This window comes from Solenopsis invicta, chromosome 10 (genome assembly GCF_016802725.1).
Source record: "Solenopsis invicta isolate M01_SB chromosome 10, UNIL_Sinv_3.0, whole genome shotgun sequence".
NCBI classification, from domain to species: Eukaryota; Metazoa; Arthropoda; class Insecta; order Hymenoptera; family Formicidae; genus Solenopsis; species Solenopsis invicta.
In genome coordinates this window covers 9,641,392-9,657,710 of record NC_052673.1, presented here as the reverse complement: position 1 = coordinate 9,657,710, position 16,319 = coordinate 9,641,392, and the positions used below count along the sequence as shown (strand labels likewise).

At 27.8% G+C, this 16,319-nt stretch overlaps 1 protein-coding gene across 1 annotated transcript; it reads left to right on the top strand.

Annotated features, from left to right (window-relative positions):
• Positions 1 to 11,053: 11,053 nt before the first annotated feature.
• On the top strand, positions 11,054 to 14,734 carry LOC105206474 (venom allergen 2). The gene is made up of 5 exons (XM_026135477.2): positions 11,054 to 11,197; positions 13,556 to 13,655; positions 13,766 to 13,821; positions 14,276 to 14,396; positions 14,511 to 14,734. The coding sequence occupies exons 1-5, from the start codon at positions 11,162 to 11,164 to the stop codon at positions 14,612 to 14,614; spliced, it is 417 nt and encodes a 138-aa protein (XP_025991262.1). The 5' UTR covers positions 11,054 to 11,161; the 3' UTR covers positions 14,615 to 14,734.
• The last annotated feature ends 1,585 nt before the right edge of the window (positions 14,735 to 16,319 follow it).

Sequence of the window (16,319 nt, the reverse complement as noted above, 5' to 3'; positions counted from 1 at the left end):
CTAGGATCCAGTTTTGTTTACTCCCCAAGATTGACTTGATCGCAATGGCGCCTGCGCGGAGATTCCAGAAGTGATTGCTGAGAAGTTATCCATCATTTATTGCTAAAATTCATCAGAAGCATCACTGACGCAAACGTTGGAAAAGAGCACACATTCAATTAAATTATTTTTACGAAATTTTTTGCGTGTATATTTTTTTGATTTTCATAAGTTTCTAGAATACATGATTATATTATCGAAAACTAAATGTGAACTTAAATTTTAATTTCATATTTTCCATTGATAGAAATTAATAGGAGAGTTATATATTAAAGTTTTTTTAAGTAACCTCAAACCGATTGCCTTTCTCTGTAGCGCAAACTCCAATTCGTTAGCATGCGGATAATTATGAATAATGCATGTTACACGTACTTTTTTGTATACAAGAGAGCGCACTGGTCAATAAATAATTTCAAGCACGAGAACGATAAAGGAATGCCCCTTCAAAGATGCGGGACACAATGAAACGCGTTTCTAGCAAGGAATGGCAATAAACTTTTCGCGGATTTGTCAAGATCTGGATGAGATCCAACGATTGTGGCAACGATAGAAATCTATTTAGTTTGAAGAATCTTAATTGACAAATTTTGAAAAAAATTCTTCGACAAAATATATAATAGTCCGATGAAAATAAATACATGAAAATTGCAGGTAAAACTGCGTAAAGTTATGATTTGTTATAGACAGATCACGGTATACGTTGATAGTGAGGTCAAAAGTTAAATTTTCTTTATTATGTGATGTAATATTTCATTGAAAAGTTATAGGTTTTTTATAACTATTAGGTGTTGATTATTAATTTCGCAGTTTATATTATTGTAATTCTATATTTATACTTTACAAAGCTTATTTATTATAATTTATATTGTCGTCATAGCATCCTGTTTTTAGTCAAAGAAAGAAAACTTTTTGTAAGATAGAACCAATATTGTCTAGATCAATAATGAGTACACACACACATCGATTATAATGTTTTTTCAGTACTTTTATTACTTTAAATTATAAATTTGAATCCACCTACTAAACTTCGATTTATAAGCTATGGTTTTAAGGAGGAAAAGTTAAGATAAGTCAAAATTATTTATTTAACGGATTGTTGACGAAAATAGTTTTTTGTGTATCACTCTTATATATTAATACATCAATTAATATGTAATAAATTTATAAATGTAACACTAGATCACTTTATTACCTACTTTTCTAACACTTTCTGTGAAAAAGTAGAAAACAGGCCATATTGAGTATACATGTAGAAGAGAAGAGGGTATTATGGCTACTGTCGACAATAGGACCATGTTATTTCCGTTATTAGGTGATGTATTCTAACAACTGCTTATGGAGTTATTTGTTTAGTAACCCGCCATTTTTTAGATACTAATATGCCAATACATAATGACTGACAATTGTTATAAGGCATTTTTACTTTTGAGCACTTCTAAACTTTTTTAAGGTACTTTTAACCTTTAATTACATACACTTCCTCATTATTCTTAAACTTGAGTGTATTATCACAAGAAGGTACACTCGAATGTTTTTTTGTTATTTAACTTTTTATTCGGCCGTATACATTTCGAGTTATACAAAGTCAAAACGATAACATGGAATTTTGTTAATATGATTTTTTAAGCAAAATTTTTATATCGAAATATTTTTTCGATAAATCGATTGTGATTCTAAAGAGCGGTGTTTAGAAACATTAGAAACATTATTTTGCTTGTTGTTTAATGTTAAACAAAAATAAAATAATATTTTTAATAAAATTTTTAATGGTATTTCTAAAGCTTCTGAACGCAGAAAAATTCTAAATAAAAAAAATTTTAAACAAAACTTTAAACAAAGTAAAAATATATAGTTTTGTAACAAGGTTACTGTGTTTCTTTTAAACTAAACTAATTTTTAAAAATTATTTTTATGGATATTACAACCACTTTTTCTCCTCCACCGATTATGCAGTGCATTAAATTTTTATATATCACGTCCTAAATAATAAATATTTCATTACTTTGAGTCTAGAATCTGCCAAACAACACCCTAATAAATGTAATCGTTCAAGTTTCAATAGAAAATATTAATTATAAACAAAGTTATTCAATAAAATAAAAATAGGTGCCATATTATCTTCTTCTCTTCTACCCAATACGTCCTAAATGACTTTTCTAAAAACTTTTTCTAAAAATCTTTATTGAACTACGTTAATTGTATTTGAAACTTTCACATTTAAGTTAATCTTATTGGCCTTCAAGATAAAAAATAACATAAGCTTGCTTTTGCAAAGAACTTCAAAATAAACTTAAAAAATACCAGACTTTATATTTTTTTTAAATTTAATATAAATTTCGCTATTTTATTTATAACTTTTTATACATTTATCAATTAAATTTACAAATAAAATGTTATTTTAATTTGTCCTCATTACATTAATTCATCTGATTTTGCAAGTTTTGCAATTTTTTGTTACGTTATTTACCATTATATTATTTATATAAATTTTGCTAAATTTTCAGACTATATCGATATATGTATTTCGACGATATTCAAAATACAGATCATTATCTCTAATTTATTCACGAAGAGATTATGAACTAAATACACATATTACACATATTACATAAGCTTCACATAGTTTATGAAAATATTATGCAGCTGGTGCCAATGTAAACGGTATCATTTATAAAGTGTTGATCAGTTTATCGATTATTGTCACAAAGATTTCAACATCTGTTTCAGCCAGTATAACTAGATTTTTATAAAAAGAAATTAATAATGTGTCTTAATGTACTTTTACTATAATTAATACTCAATTAATACGCAACAAATAATTAATTGTATTTTTATTAATTTCTATATTTCATATCTCATTATAATTTAAAAGAGACTTGTACAGAAAAATAAATTACGAGTGAGAAAACGAAATAAAAGGTTTACATAAAACTTTTATTAAAAACTGTTAAAATATGCGATATAATTATAATTATCAAATTTTACAGAAAGTAATAAAAAACGTTACTCATACAACATCATAAAATAACAAAGTATAAATATTGTTATTATGTTAATTAAAAATATTCTTATAAATATGCTGATATTCTTATAGATAGTTCTTTGTTTTTTATTGTAATGTAATTCTTGTCTTATATGATTGCTAACAATTTGTCATGACGCACGTGTCGACAGCGCGAAGGAATCATCTGTATTCTCGTGAGTCAGGATGTGCTGCTTAAAACGAAGGTTTATCTTTACATGGGAGAGCCATAAACATACAATGGTCGATACCGAAGCTAACAAGGAAATTAATTTAAATAATGCAGTTGCGATCAGCCCCATTCTTGCATAACAATCACTCGAATCATCGATGCACACAACAACTACGATCAGCTAAAATAATTTTTGTCTCCTCACTGATGTAACACAACCAAAATAAAACACTGTTGGATCGATTATTGATGCCATAAGTATTGTCGATGATCATTATTATTCTTCATAATTTTTAAACGTATTAAAGAACATTAAAGAAATTCTTTTTATTTTTAATTTATGTTGCAGATATCGAAATTAAAATAAATAATGAGAGAGAAAGAAAATCGAATTGGATTGTCACTTAATAAATTAAAATATTAAAAAGCATTACAACAAATTTAATATACATAAATATTGCAATTATAATATTAGAAATAAATGAACTAATTACTAATAATAATGCAGTTGTTAAATAGAAATTATCTAAGAGCATGATATATACTGTTTGCATAAAATTCTCTTCTACAGACAAATTGATGGCGCTTCCAAGATGTTTTTGGAGTTTTCAAGCTAATTTATCATTCAACAACTATGTATTCTAAGGTCTGAACCTAATATCAAAATGGGTCACCTGTCACAGGGCGGTCATCATTTTCGGAAAGAGAGAAAAGGAGAGAATGGTATTTATGTTCATTGAAGATCCTTTGTGTGTTTCTTACATAAGAGAAATACGCAAAATATTTTCTAAAGGATTTACACAACGTATACAAAAATAAAATTATAACATTAATAAAATTATAAAGTCATATATGATAAAATTTAATAATCAAATTGATATAATCAATTTACTTTATATTGCATATATTGATGGCTATTCAGATCTGTGTATTAAAAAATTAAAAAATTGATTTTTTTATACTTTCTGAAAGTATAATAATAATTTTAACGAAGTTCTTTTAAGATTATGTAAAAAATTTTTTTTAATTTATAGAGATCTAAGACATTCCTAACAGCATAGTACATTGTATGAACATTCTATGTGAATCAAATAAAATTCTTTTGTATTTTCTTGGCAGAATAGCAAAGATGCAAATATATTCTAAATGACTTCTTCTAAGAAAGTAGAAAAAAATTTTTCGTAAGTTATATAGAATATTCGTAGATATCTTCGCCATTCTGTTAAGAAAACAGAAAAAATTCTGTTTGTAAATCTACGGAGGTGTCGCTCACCGATTTTATTGGAACTTTGCATATTTGTAGAACTTTGAAAAATATTTGAGACGTATTGTTTTTTTATTTGCAATAGTCCATTCTGAAGGGTGAAAACTACTCCTTAAAGGTAAGGGATAGATTTAACATATTAGGTGAAATAAGTTGAAAATTTTAAAAAGTGAAACGTTTTAGAATTTTGGTGTGGCTGAAACTAAATCTTATTGAATCTACAGTTTTTATGGAAATCAATGTAAATCATTATATTTTACAGCGTTTTTCTGAATCATGTAAAAACACCACAACTCTATACAATAAGCGCAAACTTATTCTTTACTGTATCGTTTAAAAAGCAAACAATAAAATCGTAACAATGTTTCTTTTGAACGAAATTTAATGTGCGCAAATCATTGCTCTTTTGGAAGAAGGATTGAATCAAAGTTACGTTGCAAGAAAAACAGGTTCATCGATCCTCTATCTCTCGAGTTTGGGCTCGTTATTAAGAAACAGACGGATTTTGTTGAAGAAGAGAACAAGATCAAAACCGAATAACGTCAGCTAGAGAAGATAGCCTCATCATTAGTAAGGCAAATCAAAATCCGGGTAATGCTAATGCTGGCGGTAACTGACAAAAATGTATACATAACTTTGATACCTCCTAACTTCTAAAAAAAAAAAGTAAAAGAAAAAAAAGTACAAACCTGTTTTTTTTTAATTTGCATGGAAAATCCAAACTTTACGATAGTTATTGTGACATTAACGAAAAAAAATTCATCTTACCTCTGGAGTGCTTCAAACTAGACAAATGTTTGTAAACAAAACACATCTTCACTTTTAAAGAAACGGCGGAAGGAGGAAAAGAGAAATTCAAAATTGGCCAAATGCACCTTAAAATAGAGAATTTAAGCTTTAAAAAAAAAATTTTAAGTACGTAATATAAACACAATTTACCGCTAATATCTGAAACATATATAATATATGAAAACAATGTACATTTTCTGTAACTTTTTTTACATTTAGTAAATATATTTTATTCTTTTTGAAATGGAATTAAAATGTAAACCATAAAGGTTAAAGAAAAATTTTTATTTAACTTAGACTGCAGACATACATAGTGATATATATATATATATATATATATATATATATATATATATATATATATATATACATGAAAATCATTTTTCTTACTGAAGATAAAATTGATTCTCCATCTTGTAGGGATGCAATAAAAAGGATGGAAGAAGTGTCAGGATAATTAACAAAGGAATGTGCAAAACCGTAAAAGCCAGAGTCTCGTGTAGAAACGTTCGTTATATTTTAAATTACTATAATCTTGAGCTATGACAACGATCAGAGTCAAAAATAAATACGTGTGACTTAGCCGACTGCTCCGAAACAACTCTCTCGAAAATTGAGTATTGTATCGCTAAATAGGAAACATTTGGTTATGATCTTGCGCGATAAGTCCGATTAGGATATTTCTGTCTTACATGTTTACGATCTACGGTCGTGATCCACGTGACACCAAATTTGCTTAAATCGCCTACAATCATATACTATTAATGTAAATATAAAATTATGATTTTTATATTACAAAACCAACATGTTTTTCTGAACAATATCTGATGGAGAATCCAGTTTTACCTACAGTACGACACTAATTATTTTTTTATATACATATCACTATATAATCTGTGATCAAAGTTAAATGAAAATTTCCTTTTATTGATAATTAATGCAATTAATTCAAATTATTATTACATTGAAAATATAAAACATGATATGTTGAAATTAATATTAATATTGAAAAGAAGAATATCAATAAAAGTTTATTGGGTTTACAAAGCAATAATTATTTGATGCACAAGTAAAATCATGAATAAAGAAACGTTATGAAAACTCATGAATAGAAATACAGCGTTAAATATACATGCATAAAATTAATTATCATATTATATTGTTGTTAAATTAATTTACCTTTTTGCATCGACAAATAATATAACAATGGGTGTATATTATAAATATTTGACACAAACATAATCAAAATAATAAAATTTATGTTAAATAATAGAAATATATAATAATATTTCTTTACTTTTTGTGCTAATTTAGTGTTCTTTTATAATTAAATTATTATGTAATAACACTTAAAATTTAACCTCACAATCACGTTGAATAAAGATATGTACAAGATCAGCCAAGTGAACAAAAATCTTTTTGCAAAAGAAACAAAGAAAATGAAAAAAACTGTGGGAAAAAAAAATAAAAATGAAAAAAGAGAAATATAATAAAAAATGGATAAAATCGAAATATCACAAACTAATAAATATAATGTGATATATGTATACATTATATAAAAAAAATTTGCAATAAATATTTTGATAAAGTAAGTTTTTAATGAAAGTTATTGACACTGATAAAAATATAATGTGACGTTAGAAATGTAGATACTATAAAACGTGTACAAGCACATGCATAATCCAAAAAAATTTTAATGTATGCTAATACGCAGGACATAAAATCATAAAAAACATTAGAAATTATATACATGTTATATATGCATGCATTATGCTTCTTGAGACGTTTGCGAAAAGTACGAATATTGTATTTTTCCACTACATAAGTATTATAACAATTACGTTGCGCTTCTTAATTAAAATAACGACTGAAAGATGTATTTCTTCTAGATCATCCAATTAGATCTTTATGTAGATCTAGAAAAATACACCAGCAAGCGCTCACTCAAGTGTTGAGTCGCAGTTGAACGCATCCAATCAGAGACGCGCTACCGTTGTAACAATTTCTGATTTATTCCGCCAAATTGTTTTTATGCAAATTTGTTTTAAAATGGTAATGGTAATAGGTTTATAACGTGGTATGACGATTTAAGTAAAAACAACACCAATTGGCCAACTTTTCAAATTAACGAAAACTTAACGCAAAAACGATAATTAATAATTATTTTAGATTTTCATGTAATCTGAGTTATCAAGCATTATTTAAATCGTGCAGTAAATAAAATAAAAAACTGAGAAAAAATAATTCTTAAAGTTTCTTTTAATTTTTAAAAAGTATTCCTCCATCTGTTTCTAAACTTTGTGATAATTATCTTAAATGTTCACAAATAAGAATGTTTTTTCTCAAAATTTTTGCCTTTAATTTTTTGCTTTTAATACTTTGCACGTACGCTTCCGTTACGCGTGATAGCATAATGCTTCGCGCGTGTATGCCTTCATCGCGCTTGATATCATAATAATATCTTACACGGATGTGCCTCTGTCACGAGTGATAGCATAATGCTTCGCATGTGTGTCCTTCCATCATGCGTGATATCATGTGCCTTATCATGCGTGATGGCAATATGACGATGATATTGCACGCATGATATGCTAATTATACGTGAGGGCTATATGAGGTCGCACGAAATGTTATCTGGGAAGTTGCAATTAAACAAACTACTCTACATTTTGTATTAAATTGATCAAATAATTATAAACATAGATAATTGCATGCCAGTCTAAAAAAATAACATTAAAATTTTATAAAACAATAATAAAAAAAGATAACGATAATGGTAATGTTTTGCTGGTATAAAATTGAGTTTTATTCCTGATTTTGACGTATGCAATGTATTATTTATTTCATGATTGTGTATACGTGTTTGCATTCAATATTATCGTGCACGTCGATTAGCTGTGCGGATTAGATACGGTCTGCCTCTTCCACGTCTCACTGCAGGCATCTCACCTCTGAGAATTGTTGCCTCGCGCTCTTTCGCAGGAACATCATTGAGCAACTTTTCTTCAGACGACTCCGGCAAATCTTCGAGATGCTGATCCAGGGGATGATTCTCCGGCTGTGACTTTACGAGAGAAGAAACGTCATCGTCAACTAAGGGATTTAGGAGATTCACATTGAATTCTCGACCTTCTTCCCGCTTTCTCTTGACGACCTTCGGCCCTACGCTTTCAAATCCTAATTTTGAAGGCGCCTCGGTGCGTAATGGATTTTCCGGAAAATTTTATGTCCCGTGATATGACGATCTTCCTATTTTTGGGTATTCACATTCGATATCCTTTGCTCTCCTTGGAAAATCCAACGAGAATGCTATCTTTTGACCGGGGATTCAGCTTGCTCTTCCCAGAAGCGCGATCAAGGCAGAAGACTCGCACGCCGAATTTGTGGAGGTGACTTACGTCATATGGTTGCCTGGTCTATATTTTGTAAAGTGTCTTCCTTTTTAGACTCTTTGTAGGACATCTGTTGCGAATATAATTCGCAGGATTGACAGCTTCAGCCCAGAAGTGCGAAGGTAAACCGGACTGAAACAATAAACAGCGAGCCATATCAAATAGTGTGCGAATTCGACATAATTTCCTTTTTATATGTTAGCGCCACGAGCGCCTTTGTGTCTGTAGACGCTCGTGGTGTTAAAATATAAAAAGGAAATTATGTCAAATTATATTCTTTGACAAAGGTATTATTGGAATTTATTTTATCCAATAACTATGATAATAACAAGTATTTTCTAATAATATTTAACGATTATATTTATTAAAATAACATTTAATAGATTCTAGATTCAAAGTTATGAAATATTTATTACACAGGACATAATTTATAAAAATATTATTGCATAATGAGTGGTGTATTAATTAAGTATATCCTTATAATTGAAATTTTACGTCTTTAAATTTTAATACCTAAGAAAACCAAGAAAAAAATAGTAATTAATCTATAAAATAATTAATCTATAGAATGAATAAATTAATGTATATAAAAGTACTAATACGCATTATTAACTTTTTTTCGTATTTATTAGATAACTTGTATTTACATTTCAACATGTTACATACTTTTTACGTCTTGCGTGACAATAAATTATGTGCAATTTTTGCTTAGGTTAATTATTGTACTAAATAAGTAACATTGACTGACAATAAGTAAGATTAAAAAATATTTTTTTTACTTATTTATAAATATTTTATGCAGAATAAACATTTTGTTTTGATGAGCTATTAAAATAAATATTTTATTTTTATTTAGTTTTTTTGATGTACTTATAAATAAAATTTTTAAAAAGTGAAATAAAAGTGGACTTTATTTGACACCTTGACATACAAATAAATATTGCAAGCACGACATCAAAAAATCTATAATAATTTGAATATGTACTATACACTGATAAATAATGTACTAAAAAATTTTATATTTTATCTTTCCATATTTATTTCAAACTGCGTATCAGAGTGCATTTATTTGCAATGTAACTAACAATGAGTCACTTTTATCGCAACAACATTACGTACATATAACCATAAAAATGATCACAAATATTCCATAAAAATTGTACATATAAAACAAATAAAATAAGTTTACGTATCGTATAAATTGTTTTAGTCGTGGGTTTTAATAATCGGACTGCCAATTCGTAAAAGATGCTTACTCATTCTTTCCTATTAGATATAAATCCGTAAAAAATGTAGATTTTAATTAAATTTGTGTTTACGTACGTGCAGACACATATACAGGGTGTATAAACAGCGTAGAAACTTTTAAATACTTCTGTTCCCTCGTATTTGACAAGAAAATGTTTCAGACAAAAGTTGTAGGGTTTCAAAAGTTTTATTTACTGATTTTAACAGTTTGACCTTGGATGGCGTCGCCAAGGTCACATTAAAATTACATTAATTTTTTTAAAGGGAACCTATTTTTGATTCCTATATACTATATATGTATATGTATATAAAACAAATAATCGAATTAGATTACGGACGACAGTCTTAATTGTTCTCTGCCACTTCTCGGTTTGTGGGCTTTATTTATTAATAGTGTCGCTTAGTTCAACCAATCGTGAGGTACAGAATTGGAATTCTACAAATCGGTTGCAGTGCGAATCGGGAGTCAATAAGAAATTTACTGACAATGACAGTCTGTTGAACTTCCTGGTATTTTCAGATTATTTTCGCACTTTGGAAATTTTTACAGTGCGAGCAACAAAATGATTTTCTGTTGCTATGCATAGCTACGACTCATAAAAGAAAAACAGAGGAACGGAGTTAAAAATGGTAAATAAAAGCAAAAAAAAAATTCTTTATCACTGTTATAAAGTACACTTGAGCCATTTAACTTTCAATTAGAACATTTCTCTCTATCTCTTATAGTTTCGACAATACACACTATAACAGAAGAATACCGACTTTTTTCAAAGAGATGTTTCACCCCCTAAAATTGAAATTGGACACGTATAAAAAAATACGTGTCTTTTATTTTTATCTGTACTACAAAATATTAAAAGCTTGTGTAAACCTGAGACGGATTCCATGTAATGCCTTGTAAGATAAAAATATACAATGCGAAAGTAAAAATAAGTATCGTAATAAATTTCTTTTTATATTTTTGCGTTATTATTTTGGTCGTATATTTAAGAGCGATGTTATTCAGAAAAAGTTATATTGCGTCGCCGATTTTTTTTATAACACGGCGGAAAATTTTCCTTATCGGAAAAAGGAGAAAGCGTGGAGTCCGTTGGACGCAACATATAATTCTTTGATAGATACAACATTACGACCTTTCCAGAATATAAATACACTGTCGAAGTATTCTCAATATGTTAAATGAGTAAAGCTTTTCGTACAAGTTCTCTATATACTTACAACTAAAATATTGAAGAATGAAGACTTTCGTGCTTGCTACATGTCTGCTAGTTGTAAGTACACAAATTATACTGTTTTAAAATAGAATATTAAATGTCAAATAAAAGTAATAGAGACAGATATTTTGACCGTGGCTGTATCAATACAAATTGAACAAGAATGCCTTCTACGGTCGACAGCTACATCATCGTGCTTGTATTGTCTGTAATTTTATATACTTTCTACAAGTTTAATAAACTGCGCGCCGAATTAATTTTCAGTCATCTTGTTTAATTCAGAATTGTGTTATAACTAAAAATTAATTCGGCGCGCAGTTCATTAAACTTGAGGAAAGTATATAAAATCACACAGATAATAAAAGCACGAAGGACTAGCTACGACCGTAGAAGGCATTCTTGTTCAATTTTTCAAATTAATATTGTCTGTAAAAAAAAAATTACGTATGTCGAAGAAAGGAGAGAATTGTAGAACATTATTTCGTTTTTTGCCATTAGCTTAGTAAGTATTAACACAATTCTAACCAGCGCGAACGCCATAGAGTTTTACCAACCACTCTATAGGTAGAAGTTCATTGGATATATAGCCCAAACGTTTTACAATTTACTGAAAAAGAAGGAAAATGCGTTTTTATGGAATGTAAGGAATCGCGGAATACTAACTAATATCATAAAAAAGTACGTTTATTTATAAAAACAAACACAAATTAATGAGCATTCATAGACTTTACACACAAATATGTACCATGGAACAAGAATTTAAGAAGATTTTATAAAATATATTTTATTAAAAAAAAATGTTTTTTTATACATTTTTACTTAAAAAATCTATCAAATAAAACTGAATACTTTTAAAATAATTTCTTTGCTTCTAATAAACATTACACAATCTCTACCATGAGATTGTAAAGTCGCAAAAGAGTTGCAAGTGACGGAACACTATATTTTACAATCATAGCCCACATATACCATGATTTTATTTGCAAAATTTGTACACACACATTGTAACACATTAAATTTAATAATAATTTTAAAAATTTACATTCATGGCCTTTAAGTTAGACTAGAGTTCAAAATTATTATGTAACATTCTTCTTAAAATTATGTAGAGAAATTTACACCTGTAAAAAATTCTGCTAACTGCAAAATTAAAATTTAGTTTTCATAAATATATAGCGAACGGCAATGGTCAGTAACCATCCTACAATGTGTAAAGACTGTAAAGAAAAAATTTTAATGGTTGCTCGTAGAATTCAACATGACGTATACGAGATATCACAATATTGAACCATCACATATATATTTCACATTCACCGTTCTTCCTCTATTTATGTATTAACGTCATATTATATTAAGACTTTTTTATACTTATTGTAATATTAAAATCCTTAATTATTTATTATAGTTGAAAAAATATCCAATTGACACCAACAATTTCTAAAAGATTTGCAATGAGCTTAGCTAAAAGAGTTCCTTCTACTCGTCAAACAGTATCACAAAAAAATATATTTTGTGATGCCGAGTACAACAGAAAATGTCAGTAAAAACGAGTTTATATAACAATTCATGAAAAGTTTAATAATGTAAAAAAAAATCTTTTTATATCCTTTTGGAATTGGTAACTTATTTGATTAAAAAAGTATTTATTTTAATGTTGCAAAGAAACGTTTTCTCAACGTTAAATAAAATAAAAATGTTCATTAAAGTAAAAAAATAATCGGAAATCTGTTTTCTCAGAAATATTTTTTTAGAAATTTCTAAGCTGTTAGTCATCCAAACGTACTGCTAACGTTGCATGACTTCTGCGTGCACAGAAACTGCTACCTAAGTAATGATCCGTAAACACCTTATGTTAACACATGTATAAGACTGATTGGTCACTTCAATATAAGATGTTAAAAACATGTAATTAAAGCATATTTTTTCATAAATAGGTATAAAAATATAATTCTTTTTTAATTTTACAAAATAGCAGTGTCGATCACACAGAACTATAAGTACACAAATATCGATTGATAAGCTGTACTTTTTGACTCACAAATTCTCCTAAAAGCAAACAGAAAAATTATATCCTTACAAATAAACGCCTACTGGTTTTGGTCACCTACCCTATGCGTTTATAAAACAATTTGCTATGGCAAAAGAGATGGTATCCATCTGGAATTAAGAATCAATTCTTAAGTAGTTCAGCTTTTTGAATCATTTTAAACTAAAAAAAAATGAGCTAATTTTCAATACTAGATGATTTGTTTGAAAAAGCTCATAAGTAATTCTTTTGAATGAAGTGTTTGTAAATTTTTCCTGAATTACTGTGCCATCTGGGTATCATGTATTTTTTACAATTCGAAAAAAAAATGATTATATGTAAAATGTTTTTATACAATAATAATTAATCTTGCTATTTGGATGTATTAGTTTGTGCAGATAATTTACGCAGATACTGAAAGACGAAAAATTCTTCGTAAAGATATAGCTGAATGTGCAAGAACATTACCAAAATGCGTAAATCAACCAGGTCAGTTTTAATTATTAAGTATTAATTTTAAGTAAATATTATGTATAATTTCAATCATAAGATCATATGCATTTGAAATTATATTAACAATATTGTAATATATGTTGCAGATGATCCGTTAGCTAGAGTCGATGTATGGCATTGTGCTTTGGCCAAGGGTGGCGTAGTACGTATTTGAATAAAAACAACAATTATGTAAAAATAGATATAATACAAAAATTGCTTGATATGCAAGATAATATATAATTTACTAAAATCTAACTTTAAAATTAATTATAAAATCAAATTATTTCTAATAATAACAATCTTTGATTATAAATTTTAATTAGCATATCAAAAATGAGAATTTATAATCAAATAAGAAAACTAAATCTATTCCTTTCTCCAAATAATTAATTTTCATTCTATATTAAATAAGTAAAATAGTTAACATAATTATATATTTCAATTAAATAGAAAGTTTAAAAATATTAATTTCTATAAAATTATATGAAATTTTTAATATTTTGTAGTCTATAACGGTACACAAATAATGTGTGTTACAGTTGTAACTTATAAATGTTTAAATTTTACTATTTAGCAGACAAATAACGTTAAATAATAAAGTCACACTTGTGTAGTTTGATGACCCAGATCCAGCTGCTATAAAAAAAAAAGATGATAAATATTGCGCCATAGCTATCACTGATCCCGCTGATGTGGAAAATTGCAAGAAAGTTGTTTCTAGATGTGTAGATAAAGGTAATTGATGTACATGTACATTCTTTTTGATAAAATTTATCTTAAGTAAAGTATATTGAGATTATATATTCAAAAATTTTAAATTAGTCATATAATCCTTTTTTTCAATTGTAGAAACTCAACGCCCAAGATCCAACAGACAGAAAGCAATAAATATAGTTGCATGTATTTTAAGAGCTGGTGTGGCGGAGACTACAGTGCTAGCCCGTGAAAAATGAGACACATAATGTTTTATTGGAAGTATTTTTCTTGTAATCCTATTGTTCTTATAATTATTAACGTTGTGTTGGGTTAATAACAATGTGTTGGGTTAACAATAAAATATTGTGCATACGATACATCACATTTTTTAGAACATTTTCATAAAATCCTATTTTTCATGTATTAATTACTAATAGATAACAGTATACTCGTATTTATAACTCGTTATTGTTAGACAAGGTTGTTGTAGATGCGTAGGTTGCGGAAGAGAATCGCTCCATAACACAAACTTAAAACATGACTGTACGTATTTATTGGTATAAATAATATTCTGAAGGAAAGAAAAAAGAATACAGTTTTTAAAAAGCGGTCGTGATGAACAATTGAGATTTGCGGGGTTGAAACTGTACGGGAACAAACGGAAGTGTGACATTTGAGTGCGAGACACCGACGCTAAGTGAGGCGCTTAGACAAAGACACAAAGGCGCTCGTGGCGCTAAAATATAAAAAAAAAATTATGTCGAATTATATTCTTTGACAAAGATATTATTGGAATTTATTGTATCCAATAACTTTGATAATAATAAGTATTTTCTATTAAAATTTAACGATTATATTTATCAAAATATCATCTAATAGATTCTAGACTTAAAGTTACGATATATTTAGTACAAAGGACAAGATTTATAAAAATATTATTGCATAATGATTGGTGTATTAATCAAGTATGTTCTTATAATTGAAATTTTATATTTTTCAATTTTAATATTTAAAAAAACCAAAAAATAGTAATTAATCTATAAAATAATTGATCTAAAGAATAAATAAATTAATGCCTATATGAGTACTAATATACATAATAAACTTTTTTCTCGTATTTATTAGACAACTTGTATTTACATTTCAACATGTTACATATTTTTTTCATCTTGCGTGTCGATAAATTATGTGCAATTCTTGCTCAAATTAATTATTGTACTAAATAAGTAACATCGACTGACAATGTGTGAAATTAAGAAATACTTTTTTTACTTATTTATAAATATTCTATGCAGAATAAACATTTTATTTCGGTGAGCTATTATAATGAATATTTTATTCTCATTGAATTTTTTCGATGCTTTATAAATAAAGTTTTAAAAAAGTAGAATAAAAGTAGACTGTATTTGACTCAGAAACCTTGATATACGAATAAATAATGCAAGCACGACATTAAAGAATCTATAATAATTGGAATAAGTTGTATACGCTAATAAATAACGCGCGAGTTCCAAGGTAAAAAAATACGTAATTTTATATTTCGTTATTTACCCATATTAATTTCAAACTGCGTATCAGAATGCATTTATTTGCAATGCAACTAACAATGAGTTACTTTTTGGCAACAACATTGCATACCTATTACCATAAAAATTATCACAAATATTCCACAAAAATTGTACATACAAAACAAAGAAAAGTAAGTTTACGTACCGTACAAATTGCTGCAGTGAGTTTTAATAATCGGATTGTTAATTCGTAAAAGCTGCTTATTCATTTTTTCTTATTAGATATAAATTCGTAAAAAATTTCAATTTTAATTAAATTTGTGTTTACGTACGTTCAGATATATATTGTGTGTGTGTGTGTGTGTGTGTGTGTGCGTGTGCGCGTGCGTGTGCGCGTGCGTGTGCGTGTGCGTGTGCGTGTGCGTGTGTGTGTGCGTGTGTGTGTGTGTGTGTG